The sequence below is a fragment of the Triticum aestivum genome, chromosome 5D (genome assembly GCF_018294505.1).
Source record: "Triticum aestivum cultivar Chinese Spring chromosome 5D, IWGSC CS RefSeq v2.1, whole genome shotgun sequence".
Taxonomy (NCBI): domain Eukaryota; kingdom Viridiplantae; phylum Streptophyta; class Magnoliopsida; order Poales; family Poaceae; genus Triticum; species Triticum aestivum.
In genome coordinates, this window is record NC_057808.1 from 398,918,501 (window position 1) to 398,941,426 (window position 22,926).

General features: G+C 44.6%; 3 protein-coding genes across 6 annotated transcripts; 1 reads left to right on the forward strand and 2 right to left on the reverse strand.

Moving 5' to 3' along the window:
• Positions 1-606: 606 nt before the first annotated feature.
• On the reverse strand, positions 607-4,871 carry LOC123125128 (uncharacterized). The gene is made up of 3 exons (XM_044545657.1): positions 4,698-4,871; positions 3,823-3,948; positions 607-991 (listed from the first exon to the last, which is right to left on the reverse strand). Exons 1-3 carry the CDS (start codon positions 4,851-4,853, stop codon positions 731-733), a joined length of 543 nt encoding a protein of 180 aa, XP_044401592.1. The 5' UTR covers positions 4,854-4,871; the 3' UTR covers positions 607-730.
• A 175-nt stretch (positions 4,872-5,046) lies between these two features.
• Positions 5,047-6,464, forward strand: LOC123125129 (uncharacterized). 3 transcript variants are annotated; one of them, XR_006461291.1, is made up of 3 exons: positions 5,061-5,612; positions 5,991-6,021; positions 6,103-6,464. XR_006461291.1 is itself a non-coding variant. In XM_044545658.1 (3 exons), the coding sequence occupies exons 1-3, from the start codon at positions 5,370-5,372 to the stop codon at positions 6,262-6,264; spliced, it is 456 nt and encodes a 151-aa protein (XP_044401593.1). In that variant the 5' UTR covers positions 5,069-5,369; the 3' UTR covers positions 6,265-6,464. The 3 variants fall into 3 exon arrangements, 1 of the variants encoding a protein (XP_044401593.1); XM_044545658.1 differs by having other exon boundaries at positions 5,069-5,612; positions 5,969-6,021; positions 6,105-6,464; XR_006461290.1 differs by having other exon boundaries at positions 5,047-6,021.
• A 590-nt stretch (positions 6,465-7,054) lies between these two features.
• On the reverse strand, positions 7,055-10,024 carry LOC123125130 (uncharacterized). Of its 2 annotated transcripts, none has more exons than XM_044545659.1 (2): positions 8,315-10,024; positions 7,055-8,165 (listed from the first exon to the last, which is right to left on the reverse strand). In XM_044545659.1, the coding sequence occupies exon 2, from the start codon at positions 8,052-8,054 to the stop codon at positions 7,128-7,130; it is 927 nt and encodes a 308-aa protein (XP_044401594.1). In that variant the 5' UTR covers positions 8,055-8,165; positions 8,315-10,024; the 3' UTR covers positions 7,055-7,127. Both variants share the same exon structure in this region, with proteins under 2 accessions (XP_044401594.1, XP_044401595.1).
• Positions 10,025-22,926: the final 12,902 nt, after the last annotated feature.

Sequence of the window (22,926 nt, forward strand, 5' to 3'; positions counted from 1 at the left end):
AACTAAGGTCAAACTAACGGTTTGTTTTAGGTGCGGGCCCAACCTGTCATAATCAGGATCAACTGATAAAGACTCGGTGATTTGGGTTTTTTGAAACAGCGGACCACACGATTGGTAGGTTTCTGAGAAAAATTAAAAGTTGGTAGTTTTTTGGAACCCTAGCCTGTAAACTGATAGTTTTTTGCTATTTACTCGCCCAAGTCATATCATAACTAAGTCGGCCTTTCTCTATTAAAAAAAACAAGTCGGCGTCCAATTTTTTGTTCATACTATCTATCTGTCAAAAGCAATAGACAGATTAAACTACATCTTTATTTTTATTGCAAAATACTCCCTCCGTGACTCCGTCCATGTAAGACGCTTTTGCAAGCTAACGACTAACGGACGGATTTCATACAATATGTCCAAGCCAATCTACTTTTTTAAAATTTCATCATCGAAAATACAACCATGTAAACAATTATTTAGAGCTAATATAAATTCTAATTTCTTTTGAAACAAGCTCGTGCAGTCATACATCAAAGAAGAAACAACGCATAGGATGCAAGCCAAGTGTGATGTGTGGCTTCTCGTCAATGGCGGTGATCTACAAATCTCCCGTTTTTCTAGTGTAAAAAGCCGCAGTGTAAAAAGCGGCAGTGATTAGGCTAACATCGTCTTAGTAGCTAAGGGATACACATCCCTCACGCTTGAGTCCACATCAACTTACTTACACTATCTCTCCATCACTCTACCATACATTGGTCCCCGTAGACTCGGCTCTCTCCTGCTCTATTGCCTGTAGTCGTATGTCCATGCTCTGAATTCGGGATTCGAACGGAGAGAACCGAGTGGAAATTGTTGTCTCAAAGTCCTTCAACTGTGCACTGATTCTGGCTTCAACACCTTGAATCAAAGCCCTCAGCTCCTTGACTCCCGCTGAGTTCTCCTCCTCCAACCCACGTGACAGCCGCTCGCTCTCACCAGAAGTAGTTGCCGAGCCAACATTCATCTACAATCAAAGATAAAATGATCAGAATGTTTCTCAGACGAGTACATTTTCAATAAAACTTAACTTATAGATTGTCTAAACTTATGTTGCCTATTTCTTTTAGTCAGTCACTGGTGTCTACACTTTTTATTTGCTATCAACTGAACATGGACGGGCCCTCTGTACGATGTGTATAAAAGGCCAGCCCATAGAACCACCACAGAAAACAACAAAATCAACATATCACAGGCGAAAGAGAAATAAAAATAATGCTGACACAAAATTTATCAATAATAGATAAAAAAATCTAGAGTGAGTTCAAAGGAAAAAGTTCAAAGCAACAACAAAACACTCCACATAAATTTTCAACACTGTACAAAAGTTCCTTCTCGGTTGAACTCACGAGAGATTACACTTCAAACCTTCAGGCCTCCCACAAGCACCATCATGACTTGGCATCCTTGGATGAACCTTTTACTGAGGAAGTCTAGGCAACCATTAGGAACCTACCTTTGGACAAGCCACTGGGGCCAGATGGGTTTACTAGTCGTTCCTATAAATCTTGCTGACTGTGTGTCTGTGTCTGTGGGGGAGGGGGGGGGGGGGGGGGGGGGGTCAAGGGAGATGTGCTGCAGGCCCTCCCATGAGTCTTATTCACAGTTTTGCTAAGTTAGTTGCAAAGCTCATGCCCAATCACCACTGCTGCCTGGCATAGTGTCCTATCAACCAAGGTGGTTTTATCAAGGGGACGAGAGCATACATGATAATTTTCCCCTTGTCCAGCAAATGGCAAGAAGTTTACAATAGAAATGGAACCACACATCCTCCTTGAGTTGGATATTTCTAAAGCTTTTGGTTCCGTTTCATGTCCCTTCATACCTCCTTTTGATTCGTAGGATTGGATCCTGTTGGAATTTTCCTAAGGAATCATTTTTACTACATTCCATAGGAAATCTAGCATCCACTCCAACCTGCTTTTACAATTCCTTTATTTTTCATATGGCATCAAACACTGTCTGCTAATCATATTACGAGTCAAGTGGGCATGCCACTTCAATCCTGTATTCTTCTTGTTCTTGTGTTTTGAAATTCCTTGTGAAGCAAAGAGGCCATTTATGTGAAATAAAAGATTTCCCTTGAACCACCCTTGGCCTTCCACCTTCCACTTACTATTCAGAAGCCCACTAAGGCTGAATTACACCCGCTTATTGACAAGATGGCAGATAATCTCCCAGGTTGAAAGTGTCCCTCATGAACTGTGATGGCCGTCTCATTACAGTACGAGTGGCACTCACCGCTATTCCCATCTACAATATGGTTGCTTTGGATCTGCCAAAATGGGTGATAGCCATTGATAAGCTGCACAGGGGCTTTCTTTGGAAAGGCTAATAGTGATAATTGTCATGTCTCATGGGAGCGGGTAAACTGACCAATCCAATATGGAGGACTGGGCATACATAACTGGAAATATTAGGGTGGGCACTCTGAATCCGATGGATGCAGAAAAGGACGCCTTGCAGCCCTTGCAGCCATGGGCTGGTACCCATCCAAGTCCCGCGAAATGCCCAAGCTTTGTACAGTGTTGCGGTGGAAACTTTTGAAGGGAATGGACAGAACACCATGTTCTGGTCTGATTGATGGTTACAGGATAGAACAGTTGCTGAATTGGCCCCAAACTTATTCAAGTTGATCTCTAAAGGAGCTGTCAAGCAGCCATAGCAGATGGGTTACAGACATTAAGGAGCTCTCACTGTCCAAGTCCTAATAGACCTACATATATGGGACTTTGTGGATGGTCCAATCCTACAACAAGACACTCCTGATCAGCATCGACAGCGGCTTACATGGTCAGGCTCATATACCAGCAAGTCAGCTTACAATGCATTCTTCCGCGGGTCAATCGGATTTGCGCCATGGAAAAGAATTTGGAAAGGCTGGCTCCATTGCGCTGCAAGTTTTTCGTTTGGCTTGCCATCAATGATACTCGTTGGACTCCTAGCCTCGCCAAGAGGGGACAATCGCACTCTGTGGCCTGCCCTCTTTATTATCAGGCGGAAGAGTCAATCCAGCACATACTTTTTCGTGTGTTTTCGCTCGGCAAGTATGGACGTACATTCTGCAAAAGGTTGGGCTTAGCTACCAATACCATTGTGCCCTAGCCTACTACGCCATTTGTTTCTCAAGCTGGTTGTGCGGCTAAAGAATTCCAGAGAAGGCTCAATTCTCTGATCATCTTAGTTGCTTGTGAGATGTGGAAACATAGGAAACGGTTGTGTGCTTAACGGAACTAGCCCGTGTTTCACTGGTCTTACAGAAAGTGTACCCGTAAAAAAAGGTCTTACAAAAAGTGGCAACTGAGAGCGCTCTGTGATGTTTGGCTGGTGGCTGAGGACTCCATGAGCTGCTCCTAAGGTCGCTCACCCCAGACACTTGGTCCTTCCCCTGGGCCAGCTGGTCATGTGCATGTGTGTGTGAGTGGCGATCCTGTACTAGCTTATATCTGTGTGTGTGCGCGGTCACGTGGAGCATGTTTGGGGTGAGGGTCTTTACGCTCTCTCCCTTCTATCTTTATTCCTTCTTCCTAATGAAATGGTACACAGCTCTCCAGCGTGCTCATATAAAGAAGTTGCACAAAACTTGCATCACTTCATAAGATGCAAGAACCATTATAAAGTAGTGCTACCTTTAATAATGATGTATTCATCTCCAAATGATATATTCTAGTTACTCATAGTAGTAGTTAATTAAGGATCATGCCTGTACAGACGCCCTCTCTCTCTCTCACACACACACACACGCGCGCGCGGATAGGCACGGGAACCAAAAAGAGAAACAAAAAAGAAACTATGCACCTTTCTTGTTTTGTGTTGTTTCCATTGCAGCACATGGAACGCACCATCACTTCCTGTCAGAACAAGCCTTCGACGAGTCCATGCTTTTCCTCTTACTTCGAACCTATCTATTTTGACATCCTTTTCCTGCATTTTAACATATGCAGCATTAGTGCAAAACAACAATAAAATCAACCGAGTAAAGATATAAATATTTTATTTAATTAAGAAATTTAAGATAGAGACAGTGAAGCACTAGTAATCAAAAGTTGACTAAGGGTGTGTATGGGACAGTTCCATTCCACATGTTCAGTAGTGAATATGGTGGAGTAGTGCTACAGACATCCACAGCTCCATATTTTGGGGGGAGCGGATTGTCCACCTGGCCCTGTAGTTGATAGAGAATTAACCACAACTGCCACTGGATACACCCCTAGATTCAGCACCCTTCACGCCACCGTTGCCTCTCTTCTCCTCGACCGTGGCCATGGTAATTTTCCACTCCTCTCCCCGGTGGCATAGCTGCCCACGCCGGGCCTCCTCTCCCCCCCATCTCTCCCCAACAGACCGCGCCTCAAGTAAGCTGCCCCTCCCTAATTCCCCGTTCTTTCTAAATCAGTGTTGCCCATCTATGTGGATCTGGAGCCAACCTTCCCCAAAACAGTGTTGTGTGGCTCCAGAGTTTAAAGGCGGAGCAAAGTTTAGGTGAAGCAAAGATCTCTCAAACACACCCTAAGACTAAAGGCACTATCTTACTCCCAGTCTTCAAACCACTAAGAATCAGAATTTAACTAAGATTCAGATCACTATCCTATCCCCAGTCTTCGAACCATTAGTTATCAAACAAGGCTTACAGAAACATATATATCTAAAAGACAAATAGTGTTGTATTGTACCTTCATAGTACTAATGAAATGTTCTGTCGACTCTTCATCTGATGCAGCCTTACAACCTTTAACTGAACTGGATATGCGAGACTTGGTTGAGTTAATAACCCAAACTAACCCATCTTGCTTTTCACCTTCTTGGACATCATGATCAATTGAAAACATTGCTCCATTATATAGTAACGCTAGGGCATGATTCTTCTTAATCCACCCTGGTGGCCCCACGTTTATGTCACTTAACAATTCATTCACGATATTGAAACCATGAATATCACTATTGGACAGTAGTTGATCTACAATGAAAACAAAAGAGCTGGTAAGAAAAAGTCCCTTTGCAACCTAGACAACCTACAAAAGGGAAAGCTTTTCCACCTGGCCACGAAAGAAGTCCACATAACCCCCTGAGGTTTCCGAAACCGGCTAATTCACCCCCTCAACTCTAAAACCGGTTAATTAGCCCCCTGAGGTCTCTAATACCAGCCAGGACACACCCTAATCCCAATTAGAGTGGTTTTTGCCGGTGGTTTTGCTTGCGTGGCCCTGGACCATTGCCACGTCGGCTTGGTGGAAGGCGCGAAGAGATACGAGGACGCGCGTGAAGTTTTACTCAATCCCCAATCCGGTATGCGCAATCCCTAGTTCCCCTCTTCCTTCTCCCCTGTTCGCCGCCATGGCCGCCAGATGAGTCTCGTCCTCCTCTGTTCTGTAGTTCCTCCCTTTCCCTGTGTGTCTCCATGGCCGCCCCACCTACGTAATTCCTCCTCCCTCGATCCCCCATTCTCCAGCGCCCTGGACGAGGACCGCCCTCGTCATGGCTCAATGGAGCAGCGGCTGCTTGTCTTGGAGTTCCTGTTTGACTCGTCGTCTAGCCGTAGCGGGCCGCCGATCCCCTATAGTTCTTGTTCATCTCTTCCTGTTCTTCAGGTAAGAAGTGGATGCTGGTTTCGTGAGAAAAGAAAAATGGATGTTGGTGTACAGGTTATCTTTTTACCCAGAATATGTACCGATTATTATCAATTTGCCAACACAATTGATTCTTTGATTCACTTGTTGTTGCTACTGTACGTAGCTTAGCATCAGACTGAATTTTTAGTATAGCCAAGACAACTTCAGAGCTCCAAACTGAATATCGTTGTGAAGTAATACTCGCAAGTTAATATAAATTTCTCATTCACCCAGTTAATTTCGCATTCCTAACCTATTCTATTATATATTTTGGGACATGCTAATGACTTAATTTTGTATTGGTGCATATGAATTTTTTCTGACTTCAATCGGAGGCTCTAAGCACCAAACTTGCAGGAGGCACTACATTTGCGAACGATGACACCAGGTTAATGAAGTTCTTCCTTCTCATTCGGTATTTATTTTGCTGCTTGTTAATGTGGTGTCTTTCTGCATTTTTTTGGACTAGAGGAATGAACAACTTCATCATCTTATAAGAGCATTGGAGCAAGAGAGAGCAATGCACAAGAAAGAGCAAGATAGATCAATGTTGCAGTTGCATTGGAGATTGTCAGCTGTATATGAAGATATGAAAGTGAAGAAAAAAAAGGGACATGTGCCTTTATCATGATATTGTGGGTTGTTTCTTTAGTTTTAGATTTTGTTGCTGGTATGGTCGTCTCAGTCTAGTTGAGAAGAGAGAATTCAGATAATGCAATTTTTTAAGGGAATGTACTTGTAGCTCTGCAATCTATTGCATACGCAAAGATATATGTAATCTGAAAGCAAGCTTTTCTTGCTGTCATGAATGAAAGCTTTTATTAACTGAAAGTACTATGTTATTGCAACTATCATGGTTGCAAATTTGCAGCATTTTGTTTACATCAGCATCACTCTTACAAATTGGCAATAGCATAATTAAGAAACAAGACATGCCCAGAATTCTCTGTACAGTTTCAGCTTAACTTCGAAGGAACACATTTTTCTGAATGCAATAAGGAACATATCACAGAATACCCAGTCATGCCCCACATCAGAAAACAGTACATGTATCAGATAATAGGGAAGAAGTACTAGCTTTACATAATATAGCATGACCAGAAAATGCATAACAGTCAGCCATGCACCACAAGTTTATTTATATCTCATTGTAGCTAAATAACTAGAAGTTTAGTTATTGCCATGTAACCACCACTAGAATCTTGATTGGTTTGGCATTGGCTGAGATGTCGCCCTAGGTGCTGGTTGATAAGAAGATGTTCCAGATGTTGGTTGAGATGATTGTATCAGTGATTTCCTTCTGTTCTTTGCTCTCTCATAGAAAGGTGCAGTGGAAGGACTATTTTGCGCACCAGAGGCCTTCTTCTTCCTCTTTGGTGGCTTAGATGCTGGAGGAACTTCTTGTGTTGATGGGCCAGGAGCCGAACTTTGTTGTGCTGATGGAACATGAGCTTGCTGTATTAAAAACAGTTAAGATTAGCAAATTTGCACATGTCAGGAAAAAATATGCAAAAAAAAGAAGATAGAAAGGGGCACCTCTGTTCTTGCTTGCTTGGCCTTTCTCCTTGTAGCTGCTCTTGTGAAGTTGGCATGCTCTTTATTACCAGCAGTATTGTTATTCGTACATTTTCTTTTGTTGTGACCCTGAGTTCCACAACTTGAACATGTCACCTGAGTGCCTGCTCTTGACATTTTTGATGGGTTCCTAGGTTTCTCTCCTTCCTCCTGCCTTCTCTTTGTCTGGGGCCTGCCAGTCTGTGTTCTTTTCTTAGGTGGAAGAGGTCTAGGTTTTTCAGAAATTGGCCAATCTTCTGGTCCATTGATAGGCTGAAGAACATGATCATAAATTCTGTTGTACTCAGCAATAGAGTAGCAAGGTGAAATGTAGAGATCCAAATCTCTAGAGCAGGTGTAGATTGCACTAACCGCATGACAACAAGGTAATCCGGAAAGTTGCCAATATCTACATGAACATGTCCAGTTTTCTAGATTGACTGTGTATCTCCTATGCTCACCTTCCGGTACTTCAAACCCATCCTTTCCATTCCACAACACTTGACACCTAGCAGATCTTTCAATGTTGACCTTCAACTTCTTGAAAATATTTGGACAAATGGTTCCATACCACTTCTCAGACTTTGCTCTGTTTTGTTGGATCCTCACAGTGACCTTCTTTCTAATGATTTCCATTGCAGTTAATACCGGATAGAACCTAGATCTCATGATGGCATTATTAAATGACTCACACATGTTGTTCTCAACTGAGTCACAAAAAGACCCAATCCTAAAGTAGGCCCTACACCAATACTCTGGTGTAGTTTTCATCATGTCTTTCGCACCCTCTACTGTCTTTTGTGCAAGCTTAGCCCTATTGTAATTGAACTGGCTTCTATCCGATGACTTGGCACATGCCCAAAACATTTTCTGAAAGACCTTGTCCCTATGCTATTTTCTCCAGTTAGCGTAAATGTGTCTTGCGCACATCCTATGCTCTGCTTGGGGCACAAGCTCATTGACTGCCCTGATGAGACCCTACATAAGAGAAGCAAAAAAACCACATTAGCAAACAATCTCACATACAAAACCATACCTACACTAGCCGCCACCACCTCCTTCGACGCCTTCCTAACATAGGACTAGATCCATAACAACAGTACGAGTAAAAAAAGTATTTAGCTCACCTTTTGCTGATCGAAGATGAACACCCATCCTTCACCATTGTTGTTTATCTGGAGATCTTTTTGAAGAAACCCAATGAACCAATACCAAGAATCATAGCTCTCAACCTCTACTATAGCCCAGGCTATTGGATACATCTGGTTATTGGCATCTCTACCAATTGCACAAAGCAATTGCCCCTTGAATGCACCCTTCAGAAAGCATCCATCTAGCCCCACAACTCTTCTACATCCTGCTAGAAATCCTTTCTTGCAACCATCTAAACACATATACATTCTTTCAAACACATTGCTCTCAAGAATTTCTGGATTTAATGTCACTGCAATAGTGCTACCTGGGTTGCTTCTAAGCAACTCAAGTTGATAATCATAAACTCTAGCATACTCACCATCTGATAGATCAATTATCTTCTCCATAACAAGTTTCTTTGCTCTTTTGCATTTGGATATGGACACATCAGCCACTAGATCCTGAAGAACAGCTTGTTGAATGTGCTCTGCCTTCCATGATGGATTGTCCCTGATTTGCCTAAAGTACTTTTTTGCAATGACACCACATGTGACCAACTTGTTGTCCCTTCTTGGAATACATGTGTGCTCATTGTTGTATCTCCCTACTAGCAACCAATCAGACCTGCTGGTAATGGATCCATAAATACTCCAAGGACAGCCTGGCCACTACATTTTGCACTTACTCTCTTCTTCTCGTCTTTTAGAAATAACAAGTGGTGATACGTTTTCAGTCCATACTTCACCAATGCATTCTTGAACTTCCTACTGTCATGGAAGGCCATACCAACAGAGAATAAAGGAATTTCAGAAGTACTATCATAAACTTTGTGCTCTGTCTTCTTCCTCTTAAGCATGTCATCCCCATCACTTGCTTCATCATAAGAGAAATCATCTGCACTGTCAAAATACGGTGTCACATCACCATCACCATCATCAAGCTTGCAATCCTCCGGGACAAGGAAATCCTCTGGCACATCAACACCTTTCTCATCCTCTTCCCCAAGCATCTTGTTCGTGATCTTGTTCTTAAGTTCCCTTGCATATTTTCTGAATTCAATTGTTTCTTCATCTTCAGCAGAACTATTGTCTTCATCTTCTAAACCAACCTCATAGTCGCTATCACTGCTTGTGGATTCATCTTCACCGCCTTTGTTTCTTTTCCCTTCAGCCACCTTTAGTTTTCCTATGGAGCTACTACCCTTAACAATCTTCCTAAAAACTGGCAACTTTTAGGGCTGATGAAACGCACGTGCATCTTCAGCTGTCTCTTGCATCTCCTCTGCACCTCCTTTGCATTCCTCTGAATTTTTCTGCTGATCTACACATTGTTTTTGTTGTTCTTCTCCCCATTGTCCCTCTCCCTGTTCTACCTCCCAATCACTAGTCTTGGCACTAGGCTCTTTTGGCATGTTAGCATAAAGATCTATAACACCAACATCAGTTACACATTTGACCATTTGAAGGACCGATTCTTCATCATCCATAATAACCAGAGCACCTTTGCCATTTAAAGGAAACATCCAATGCAAAGTTGTGGCATTTAGTACCTCATCAGAACAAGAAACATGATCTGCAAGGTGTTTCTTCAAATCTTGTAGACACAATTTGTCATACTCAATTGTGGACATTCCTGACCTTCCATCCAAATATTTCCACTGAATTCCATCATGATGTAATTCGCCTCGGAAATGAAACCGAACGGATAGGTAATTGAGTGGTTTCATATCTGAAAAATAATAACAAAAAAACATATATAAGCGATCTGCACATATATAAGATTGAACCTCTATGCAATCAAACCATCACAAACTAGGATTTGCTTCTGAATGTTTACAAATTACTGAACTCACATAACAATGTTAATATGAAGAGTTCATTATATTTAAAAATTTAAAATGCCCAGGTCCTGTTAATGCTAAAGGTATGCAACCTGGAATACACATGACCTTTAGCAAAAGTTGTTTAGTTCCAGCAGGTGTCCGAAAGGGCCCTACTGATTGTGGTGCAGCTAATTAATGGCTACTACACTCTAAAAAAAATTAATGGCTACTGTAGTCGGCAGGCCAGTTGTTTAATTATGATGATCACACAAGTAAAAGAAAGCTAGGATGTAATACTACGACTAGTGCTGCGGGTAAGCTGTATTAACATCCTAGCTGTATTCTTACTCCAATCAAAATCGTTGGATTTCAGTTCGATCTTCTGAATTTGACTAGAACTACTAAAAAAATCTTTACAACCTGGACTTTTCAAACGTATAAGGATAACACCATACGCACGGTATGCACATTAACTGAACAGCCACTTGTCCGGTGCAGGTGTGGTGCGTTAGTACTAATAATGGTCGGCCTGTTTCAATGAGTAAGTGCAATCGTGCTGCTCGTCAGTCAAAAGGAAGGAAAAGTGCATCATTGCACTGCAGGCGTGCAAGCTTCAACACATGGTCCTCATAGAGAAGGACGTGTGTACTGGCATGGACGAGCAGAGCGCCTCAGCTGGAGTAATCGGGGAGATTGGTATTCACCTGCTTGTCGTCAAGCCGCCTCCTGCAAGCGTGATCACCCTAACAAACAAGAACAAAGGATCTCAAACCTAGCGCCAAACCCCTCTCCGATCTTAAAAAAAACCCGACTTTGACACACAAGCACTAGAGTCGTCGAAAGGGACTGACCTGCTCGTCACCCGCCGCCTCCCGTCAAGCGCCGATCATAACGTCTTGCCCTGCCGCCGCGTCGTCGAAAGGAAAGAACGGAGAATGAGGCCAAAACAATAGGACGAGCAGTTAAGTCTGAGACCCACGCCACCAAGCCGACGTGGCAATGGTCCAGGGCCACGCAAGCAAAACCACCGGCAAAAACCACTCTAATTGGGATTAGGGGGTGTCCTGGCTGGTATTAGAGACCTCAGGGGGCTAATAAACCGGTTTTAGAGTTGAGGGGGTGGATTAGCCGGTTTCGGAAACCTCAAGGGGTTATGTGGACTTCATTCCCTGGCCACTCACCCGTAAAATCTGCAGGAGACGCAGGGGCCAATACTCTTCCAAACAACATATATGAAGGAAGAGATTCATCGGCTGGAATAGGCGAAGTCTTAGCAACAGTAGGTACAGTCTCAACTATAGGCAGTGCAGCCTCATTTGTAGAACTTGAACTCTTGACAGCATCTGCCGTGACATCAAAGAGATACCAAGGAAATGAGTATGCTAGTAGCTAATACTTCCAAAGTGTGATGTGTTAAAGCAACAATCGACATACCACACTGGCCTCCATTTGTAGGTTCCACTTGAAAGAAATCAATGGGCACACTAAAACCCTGCAATACAAATAAGCAATTAGGTGTTAGCCTGGGTTCAGATCCATGTCTATCTTAGCTTGGGTTAAGATAAGTTCTCCAGTTTACAGTTTGCTACAAGCCTACAAGAATAATTTAATTTCACCTCATTTGTGGTTTCCATAGCAAAGAAATCAAAAGTTGGTTTAGAGTTTGCAAGATTCCATGATTCTCACAACTTCTCAAGATTTGAACTTTGTAACAACTATTACAAGCCTAAATACAACATCTGAAGAAAACGAACTGAACTAAGAGTAGTTTGGAGGTGAGAATCTCACGTCATCCACCATTACTTCTTGTAATGAATCGGAGGTGGGCAAACTCAGATCCTGCAACAGAAAAGAACCCACTGTAAGTTGTTAACACAAGTATATACACATGCTTACTGTATAGATGTTAAGATTTATGTGGCAAAAAAATTACCTCTGCTGAAGTAATCAGGATGCTGTTCCATGTTTCTAAGTCAAGGGTCCCCACCTGGGTCATATTTTGAAGCTTAGCGCCATCATGGTATACCACCATATTTTCGGCGGAACACACATGTTTCCCTTTATTCTTCTCAAAAAGCTCTTTAATGTCTTTAACCTGCGGAAATGAATGCTCATTAGAACTCATTGACAACCCTGATTGATTGTGCAGAGAAAACCTGAAGTGTTTTTTAAGGGATCATTTGACTTCAAAACTGGTGTTCTTGTTAAAAACCACGAGACAATACACATGGTTAACTGACAAAATGAACACATGAGAAGCTAAAAGGAGTAAAGGATGCCTACACTTTTTTTGAGAGATTATCAGTACATATGCATTGCAAACTTGAAGAAGATGCAACTAGCTTTGCATTGGAAAAAAAGCTAAAGAAAAAATAGATAAGAATAGTCTTTTAGTTGTAACAGAACAGAAGATTGCCTTATAAATGATTTTATGGTATTTGTCTAACTACTTGTTCACTGCCATATAATAGCATTCAGTTTGGTCAAATGAAGCCAAACATGTTTTCTAGCAAGAAATAGGATAAGCAAATGCATGTACATAGATATATTTGCTTGAATTTTAGTATATTGGGAAGTGGTTATACAATTATATAAACATCTAACATGGAAGTAGCTGTCCAACACTTCTCTGGCTAGTCCTTAACTCCGATTATAACAATCTAACTGGAAATGCTTCACAACATAGAGCAAACGTGCAGCCATGGCACCACAAGTAATCACAACAGAGGAGGGAAATGTGAACTGGCAGGAACTGCTATATATAATATTCTTGATTGTTTATCAATCTTCAAAATGTGAAGATACCATATTCAACTGATAATAACAGCATATAAATATGTTTCAAACATACTTTGGTATTAGGCAGTATCTTAATAACCAAAAAAATTGATATTATGGAAGAGAGGCATCGCATGCTAGCTTCTAGTACAAAATATATCAAAATTACAGATATTAATAGTAAGAATATGTTTCTCAAATGGTATGTAGTCAATTAATTCATATTAGTGACTATACAGGCTACATGAACTAGACCATCTAGTAAAAATAAACGAAACAACTGCACACACGACGTTTCCCTGTCCGATCCTCATACGATGCAACATCCAGTGGCCTGCTGTACTTTGAATCCAACTCACGGATGGTTCAACCTGGTGTGTTGGACATGGATCGTATGGAAAGTATCGTCTGTATAGCAGGACTCAAAAACAAACTATTACCAGATGGATAACTAGTAGTAGTACATCAAATTTGTGATCATTTGGCCATGTTTTGGCTAGGCAAATATCCACAAACTAAGAACACTCATCCTTCTTTCTAGCCTCATCAGCTCCCACCTAGTTTTCCCCAAGGCTTATCAAGCCACATATATACTCGCAAATGGCAGACTGCAATAGAAATTCCGTGGAGTGATATGTTGCGTGAAAGTGCAAACCCTCCCCCTCCCCCTCTCTCCCTCTCTCTCTCTCTCTCTCTCTCGCCCGCCCCTCTCTCTCTCTCTCTCTCTCTCTCTCGCCCGCCCCCTCCCTCTCTCGCGCCCAGCTGGCACCTGGCTGGCAGGACACCGCCGCGTCGGGGTTAAGCTTGGAGGCTGGCCCACATGTCATTGACCCACTGCATCCTGATCCATGTTTCTTGTTCTCTTTCGTTTACCTGCTAGTCTGCCTTTGGTTTCGTATAATTGTTATATAAACAAACGACAGTTTTATTTATATCCAGAATATATCCAGATAGTGTTACTTCAACATTTTTAGAATGACAGCAACATGCACACTTCGTCGTGATTTTCTCCTCCGTGCCTACCCACCGCCTCCCTCTTCCACCACCGAATGTTTCGTGCAGGCCGTGGCCATAAGGCCAACTCCAACCCACGATCTCATTTAGTCCGGCGCGTCCGTTTAGATTGAAATGTATATAAATCGCGGCCCAACGCGTGGCCGCAAACAGAAGGACGTTCGTTTTCTGTCACAAACTTGACCCATTTTCGGGCGCTTGCGTTGAAGCAGACAATGCACAGACAGATGGGACGCGTGTCCTTGTCCTACCTGGCCTGTCCATCGAGGACACAAACGCTCCCGCCCTCCCCCGCCCCTTCCTGCTCCATGGTCGGGGCCCCGAAGCAACCCGTCGCTGTCGTCCCGGCCGCCACCACCTCCCGTCCCGCGACGAGGAAGAAGAAGTAGCCGAGCACGGAGCTCACGCCGGCGGAGCACGACCGACTCGACCAAGAGGAGAGCCCGGAGGGTCGTTTAGGCGGAGAGGAAAGCTGCTGTCGAGTATGCCCTCGAGGTCGCCGTTGTGCAACACAAGGCCTTCGTTGAGGACAACGAGGCCCTCGTTGCCAAGGCCACATAGGCAGCGACGACGCACACCCTCTCGCGCTAGGGTTGTGCTGGCTTGCACTGGCCATTCTTTCCGCCGCCACCATGGCCGCGGCGAGCACATGCTCATCTTCCGTTCGCCCTTCACATGGCCATTCGCTGAACTCCTTCATAGCACCACAGACGGTCGGTGTTCATCCAGCACACGAGCATGCTGCGACCCGGTTCTCCACGTTGCCAGATGGCGGCGTGATCGCGTCGGCCACCCCCGCCCTCACGGCCGTCGTCGACCTTAACGTCGCACCTGGTTTAGGTGGCACCGACCAGTCGGCCACCAGGATGCAAGGGAAAGTAGCCACGGTCGATTCCTATGGCCAACCTTCCCGACAAGCGCAACTTGTTGGATGGAATGCCCAATGCGACGCCGGCGCAAGACGACCCCGACTTCAGTGATTTCATGGAGAACGTCATCTACGAGGGGCATGGTCAAGCTTTCCACCCCGAGGGCCAAGGCCAAGCCTTCGATCCCGACGAGACACTACTGCAGGATGCTGCTAACGTGACACTACGATCAGAGACCCTTCGACGAAACTGTGTGCGATGCAATAATCGCAAACGGTGGTGTGAAAAAACCGTCAAAAAGGTGCAAAACGTTTGCAATGACGGATGCATCAAACACGGTTCAGATTTTAGTTACTTGTGCGATGCAGGGCATACGGTTCAGTTCAATTAACTGTTTGCGATGAGGAGGAACAAAAGAAACGGGCAGCCAGATGAAGGTGTGTGTGATATACAACATACGGTTCACTCGGATGAACTGTTTGTGATTAGGCAACATAAAAGTAACGGTCAGCCAGATCAAGGTGTGTGCGATATACGGCATGCGGTGCACTCGGATGAACTGTTTGTGTTGAGACAAGAGAACAGAAACGGTTCTATATAACAAGATGTGTGCGATACGCGGCAAACAGGTCTGTAATTAGAAATGTGTGTGAAGACCGAAAATAACATAGATGATTGCTTCTAATAAGACATATGTGATATGCTCTGTCTACACAACATCTATTGGCCATTGAGCGACGGGCGGTCATCCGGGTACGCAATAAGGATGAGAAGAAGCATCCTATATTAGCAAGGACTAGCTGTTCCACCAATAGCTCATCTAAGAGAACTCTCAAGTTAACTATGCTCAAGCTGAAGCAGCCATCAGATGGGTGACTGGATGGGAAGTTGTCTTGATGTTAAATTATCTGATGGGATTGTCCATACAGGTCAAATTAAATGACCTCTATGATCCATCTCATCAGTTAAATTAACCTCAAGGTCCTTTTTTTTAACACATGTTAAAGAAGGTCCACTGCATTACTTTTTGACAATGTGCGATACGTGGCATACAGTTGATCCATCCGACCTGTTATGATGGAGCCATGTGTGTTGTGGGCAAACGCTTGCTAGTATACAACCGTTTGCGATTGATGAATTCATCACCGACGGGTTCCCTAGTGTGGTCCGTGTTCATCTGATCATCATCTACTTCTTGTGCTAGCTCGATGTTCCTTATATGCTAAGTTTCCATTAATTGATGGTGTTTTATGAACACGCCACCGTTTCCCGCCATTTACTCACCTGTTTCCCGCCACCCAGCGATATTGTGCATAAACCTAGGTGGCGCGCGATGCATGGAGGCAACAAGCGCAGCCTGTAGCACATCCACCTTTTCCAAGCATGCCAACCCACCAAAGCGCTGCCTCTGCCATCAACCTCGTCGATGAGGAAAACGAGCAGGCGCCACAGCCCGTCGAGGCCGAGGCGCTCCCCGGCAACGCGATGGACGACGTCGTGATGCATGTCATCGCCAGGGTTGAGGAGACCCTTGGCGCATGGCGCTTCAGTGCCACGGATCAAGATAGGCATGTCAGTGCCGATAGGCTGCAGCTCGCCGCACAACATGATCGATGGCGCGCCGCAGAGCAAGCTAGGCGCGTCCGCGCCGATAGGCTGCGGCTCGCCGCAAGGTGAGACCGTTGGAGCGCAGCAGAGCGAGAGGCGCGGCGCGCCGCATAGCAAGAGCGGATCCATCGGCGCTTGCCTGCTATCGACAGGGCGTCGCAGCTGGGTATATGTCCTGCCAGTACCCCCATTCCTCGCCAGGAGTGGGCAGAGGCCCTCTGCGCCGTACTTGCACCAGAGGCCGGCTGCGCCGTACTTGCACCGGACGCCCGCCACGCCATTCGCATGGGTCGCGCCGTTCGCCTTGTCCGCGGCCCGCTCAATGCCAACGCGCTGGTCGGTAGGCTCGACCGCCTCCTTGGCCCAGGTGTCCACCTGGGCGCAGTAGAGGAACATGGCCGTCACATCCTCGAGCTGGTGATCTTCGATGAAATAGCCAACTTGGAGCTCGAGATCGCGCTCCAGATGTACCGCGAGCGTGTCGACCGCTTGGACGAATGCCTGCACGAGTTCAGGCAGAGCCAAAAGCTACCGTAGGTAAGGGCTGCTGGTCATGGTCTCATGGACGCATTTTATTTTGTTGAGTCGTTTCGACGTGGATAGCTATGCATTCACATCAATCATATTATTGCTCTATCTATTGCTCTGTTTCAATGTCTGTACTCTGTTTTCCGTTCTTATATGTTCTGTTTCAATGTGTGTATATACGCTTTCCATTCTGTATATGTGGATGATAACAGCTAGATTCAAATTAGTATATAAAAACAGATAGAAAATGGAATTTATAATATATACATATATACATATATATATATATATATATATTAATTGTTCATTGGTTCATCACAGAATATATATATAATATTATCACATATACGTGATGATACTTAACTACTAGGTACAATGCATAAAATTGAAAACGAACAATACTAAAACTAATAATCCCTCCTGGGGCCAGTATTCCTGCAGCCCCTTGCCAGCAGCTCCCTGGTGCGCGACGTCTTCCCAGTGCGGAGGCAGTACTCCACCTCCTCCGCCTCGCAGCGCTTGACGTACCGATCTGCCTCTTGCTAGCGGACGAGCACGAACGATCTTGCCATTTTATTGGGCGCCCACCGGAGCTGCTCGGTTGTGGCATGCTGCAGCTTATCGACCCACCTCCACGCAGCGACGAGGCATCCAGCGCCTTTGACCTTCCTCGCGAAGTACCCGTCTTCGTACACCTCCTCCGCACGACGACGCGCCCGCCCCCAAAGCTTCGCCGCCTCCTTTTTCCAGGCGGCATCACAGGCTTCACAGGCCGCCTAGTACCTGGCTTCCTCCTCCGCCATCTCCTTCTTGAACGCCACTTGCCTGGCTTTCTCAACCGGCGGCAGCGACTTCCACAAACAAAGCTTGTACTGGCCCCAAAACCAATCCAACGTTGGGGGGTCCGACGCAACCTCATCCGGCGGCGCGTAGGGGTCCTCGTCGCTGCTATTCGAGTGAGCGTCCTCAGGGGGGCGGCGACTCCTCGTTGGCGCATGGGCAGACCGGCGGCGCCATGGCAGAGATTTGAGAGAGAGAGAGAGAAAGAGGGCGAGCGAGGGGAGGATGTAGATGAGAATGCATGCAGGACGACGTGAGCAAGGTAGTATTTATTGGCGACCGGAATCTAGATCGATGGGAACAGTACACACGCCGGTCGCCGGAATTTACTAGTACTGTAGTTTGAATAACACACGATTCTCGCAGCAAAATCTGTGTGTGAACATAATAGCTGACGGTTTCCAATACAGAACCGTGTCTGATTAATGACCCCCGCCACTCACCTACCAAACCTCGAGCCGCGAGATAGAGTGCCAATCATGTGGGGACCGGTTATCTTGCCAGATCTTTATATTTTCTTTTTTGAACACCAGATATTTACATTGTCTGATGATTTTTTAACTCGCACACAAGTACACAAAAATATAATTTTTCAAACCGTTATGGTTAGCCGTTGCATGTAGATGTAGTTCAAATTTGAATTACGGTCATTGAATGGCTAGAAAATCACTTAAATGTCTTTAAAAGGTCAAATGACCCCTAGAATTGTCCAAATTTTCACATGACAGTTGTAGTAGTGCACGTTAAATGTAGAAAAAATTGAAGGCCGTAAGAGGAAGCTATCTCCCCTTCGTCATCAAACATGCATTGTTCCCTCTCGGAACCACAAGCCTTCTAGTGAGTTGCTTCGGTTTATGAGGTGTCTGTGTCCAAACTTTCGTCAAACAGGCCAATTTTTTACCACATCATCTTGGTGGCATGACATTATATCAAGCAATCGTTTCATGTTTTTCTGATGACTTTTAAATTTTTGGAATTAAAATGCCATGGCACTCCATGCATGTGCCCATGCCGTGAGACCAATATGTTTGAAAATTCTTCTAATTTACTGCACATGAAATTAACTTGCACACAAGTACACAAATATGATTTTTCAAACCGTTATGGTTAGCCGTTGCATGTAGATGTAGTTCAAATATGAATTACGGGCATTAAATGGCTAGAAAATCACTTAAATGTCTTTAAAAGGTCAAATGACCCCTGAAATTTTCCAAATTTTCACATGACAGTTGTATTAGTGCATGTTAAACATAGAAAACATTTGAAGGCTGTAAGGGGAAGCTATCTTCCGTTCGTCATCAAACATGCATTGTTCCCTCTTGGAACCACTAGCCTTCTAGTGAGTTGCTCTGGCTAGTGAGGAGTGTGTGTCCAAACTTTCGTCAAACATGCGAATTTTTTTACCACATCATCTTGGTGGCATGACATTACATCAAGCAAGGTTTCATGTTTTTCTGATCATTTTTTAATTTTTTGGAATTAAAATGCCATGGCACTCCATGCATACATATGCATATGTCCATGTCCTGAGACCAATATGTTTGAAAATTTCTTCTAATTTACTGCACATGGAACTAACTCGCACACAAGTACACAAATACGATTTTTTAAACCGTTATGGTTAGCCATTGCATGTAGATGTAGTTCAAATTTGAATTACGGCCATTAAATGGCTAGAATATCACTTAAATGTCTTCAAAAGGTCAAATGACCCCTGAAATTTTCCAACTATTTACATGACAGTTGTATTAGTGCACGTTACACGTAGAAAAAATTTGAAGGCCGTAAGAGGAAGCTATCTCCCGTTCGTCATCAAACATGCATTGTTCCCTCTCGGAACCACGAGCCTTCTAGTGACTTGCTCTGGTTTGTGAGGGCTGTGTGTCCAAACTTTCGTCAAAGATACCAATTTTTTTACCATATCATCTTGGTGGCATGACATTACATCAACCAAGGTTTCATGTGTTTTTGATATATTTTTTAATATTTTGTAATTTGAATGCCATGGCACTCCATGTTTAGTTGTGCCATAGCCGTTAGACCAATATGTTTGCAAATTCCTTCAAATTTACTACACATGGAATTAAATCATACACAAGTACACAAATATGATTTTTCAAACCGTTATGGTTAGCCGTTGCATGTACGTACATCTAGTTCTAATTTGAATTACGGTCATTAAATGGCCAGAAAATCATTTAAATGTCTTCAAAAGGTCAAATGACCCCTGAAAATTTCCAAAATTTGACATGACAGTTGTATTAGTGCACGTTACACGTAGAAAACATTTGAACGCCGTAAGAGGAAGCTATCTCCCGTTCATCATCAAACATGCATTGTTTCCTCTCGGAACCACAAGTCTTCTAGTGAGTTGCTCCAGTTTGTGAGAGGTGTGTGTTCAAACTTTCATCAAACATGCCAATTTTTTTACCACATCATCTTGGTGGCATGACATTACGTCAACCAATGTTTCATGTGTTTCTGATTTTTTTTTACATTTTTTGGAATTTAAATGCCATGGCACTCCATGCTTAATTGTGTCATAGCCGTTAGACCAATATGTTTGAAAATTCCTTCCAATTTACTGCACATGGAATTAAATTGACACAAGTACATAAAATATGACTTTTCAAACCGTTATGGTTAGCTGTTGCATGTACATGTAGTTCAAATTTCAATAACGGTCATTAAATGGCTAGAAAATCACTTAAATGTCTTAAAAGGTCAAATGACCCTTGAAATTTTCCAAAATTTGACATGATAGTTGTTTTAGTACTACAAATTTTCTCGTACATTTAAAACACCATCCGTTGCCACTTTACTCCAAATTTGTCTTTCATAGCTAATAAAAAATATCTACAACATCACACACAGTTGTTTTGTAGGAACCATTTGCGATGAAAATATCTGGTTCTATTTAAGTCTTCCTCCTTTAGCTTCGCCGGCTCGTCTGCTCCAGTGCCGGCAACCCCCGAATCCACGAATCCCGACCCCCATTCCTGCACCCCCTTCTTGCAAACATGACGCCGTGGAAACGCTTCGTGAAGGCCCGTACGATGGCCGCGTCCCCCCCAAGCGCGGACGCCTACGCCGAGAGTGCGGCCGCCTACACCGAGAATGCCGCCGCATCCGCATTGAGCGCGGCCGCTTCCGCCGAGAGGGCGTCTGCGGCAGCCGACAGGGCAGCTGCAGCAGCCGAGACGGCTACAGCTGCTGCTGCGACGGCGGCCGCAAACGCCGAGAGTGCTCGAGCTGCCGTCCGTGCCGCTGATGTTGCCCTGGCCCGGGTCGAGGCCATCCACGCCAAGATCGAGGATGCACACGCCAAGATATTCCAGGCCACGTCGGAATCCAGCATGCAACCCACGTCCGAAAAGGCGGTGGTGGCCATGGAGCACCTGCTTCCTCATGAGGTCGCCGAGCGGGAGCTGGAGATGCAAGAGGCAGCGGAGATCGAGGAGCACCGGGAGAAGGAGTTGCGCGTGGCCGAGGTCGAGGTAGAGAGGAGTCTGTCCGTCGAGGAATCAGCGGTGCGGTACCAACGCGAGCTCTGGCGCAGCCACTACTACGAGTACTACAACCTTGAGGGCGGCGCCGATGATGAGGACGAGGACGAGGTCGACTTCAGTAGGGGGGACGCGGAGTCCACCGACGGCGGCATGTCGCTAGGACAAGTCTTCGACGTCTCATCTCACACCGGCGATGCATAGGCCGGCATGGTGGCGGATTTGTTAAAATTATGCGTACTTAGGCTTTGTTTTTAATGCTGGTCTTTTGTTAGAGCAATGTTTAGGTCAACTGGCTCTGTTTAATTACTAAAATTGCTCGATTCAGTAAGTGTGGTTCGTCTGCTGTACGCTCTTTTGTGTGCCCAAATTAGCAAGCGATGTTAAATTATGCAATGACATACCCGGGGAAATTTCCACCAAAATTTGAATTATCAAACTCATCCCATGCGCGTAAAGCAGAAGAATCGTTTGTGATGCACACAATCGTTCAAAGTGAATGGTCCGGCGGCACCGCGCGCTAAGTTTCCTTCCACATTTCCAAAATTTTGGCCTACCGCCAAAATATCTACCCCCGCCCCTCCCCCTTCCCACCCCCTTTTCTCCCTGACCACAAGTCGCATTTCCACTGTTTCCTCCTTCCTTCCTTCCTAAGCTATAGCCGCGTCCTCGCTTGCTTCTCGCTCTCGCCGTCTCGCATCCTACCGCTGGGGTCGCCATGGTCTTCTTCAAAGACCTCTCCAGCGGTTCCTCCTTCGACGACGACTCGTTCACCACCCGGGTATGCCTCTCTTCTCTCTCTCTCTCGGCCTATGACTTGGAATGAAGGATTTTTTACCCGGCGGTAAATTTGAATCATTTCTTCCTCTTGTAGCTCCCTAGGACCATCAGTGGCAACGAATGGAGCGGGGTGGCTGAAGATCTATCTGCTTGTTGTCACCATCAATCTCCATGCGTGAAGCTAGTTGCGTTTGAATCTATGGACAGTGGGAGGAAGTTTCTGGCATGTGCAGAGAAGGTTAGACCCTCTTTCGTTGTTACAAATCATTTGTTAGATGTGATTCAGACACTATCATGGTCCCAACCCATTCATACCACACCTTCAACCAAACGCATCCTAAGACAGTGTCACAGTTTGTACCTAGTATCTAAAATTGTTGCCATCTCATCAGCGGTGCCATTAGAAAATTATTTGGCACCGCTTCAACAGTTTGTGCAGCCAACTTTGGTCCACACATCCAAGCAACCAAGCAGTAAAACAATAAATCTGTATGGCACGAAGGAACTAGGCATTGGAGCAACTAGGTGCTCCGGAGTCCGGGTCCCTGATTTTTTTCCGCTACATCGGCTCGCCAGTGCAGGGCACCGGTGCGAGATGTAGCAACAGTTGTCTTTACACCAATTTTGGCATACATAGTGGACTTCCTTAGTGCTATTAGTTCTATGTTACTAAATTTGTGCATGTACACACCTGTTAGTATCAATTTGTTGTCATCCAAACACTGTCGCTATGTTGTTGAAGTTATATTTACCTTCCTCATAAAATGTTCAATTTGTTATTTATTGTACATGAGTAAGAACTTGTAGCATTGTTGTAGTTAATTATAGCTTCTGATGTTTTAGAATTTGGTTGTTGTCTT

Coding starts and splice junctions, on each gene's coding strand:
- LOC123125128 (XM_044545657.1), bottom strand. CDS start 4,853: ATGTTTTCAATTGATCATGATGTCCAAGAAGGTGAAAAGCAAGATGGG. Junction 3,949..4,697: donor ATTTCATTAGTACTATGAAG/GTACAATACAAC, acceptor GTTAAAATGCAG/GAAAAGGATGTCAAAATAGA. Junction 992..3,822: donor AACAACACAAAACAAGAAAG/GTGCATAGTTTC, acceptor CTTTGATTGTAG/ATGAATGTTGGCTCGGCAAC.
- LOC123125129 (XM_044545658.1), top strand. CDS start 5,370: ATGAGTCTCGTCCTCCTCTGTTCTGTAGTTCCTCCCTTTCCCTGTGTG. Junction 5,613..5,968: donor CATCTCTTCCTGTTCTTCAG/GTAAGAAGTGGA, acceptor CTTCAATCGGAG/GCTCTAAGCACCAAACTTGC. Junction 6,022..6,104: donor TTTGCGAACGATGACACCAG/GTTAATGAAGTT, acceptor TTTGGACTAGAG/GAATGAACAACTTCATCATC.
- LOC123125130 (XM_044545659.1), bottom strand. CDS start 8,054: ATGTTTTGGGCATGTGCCAAGTCATCGGATAGAAGCCAGTTCAATTAC.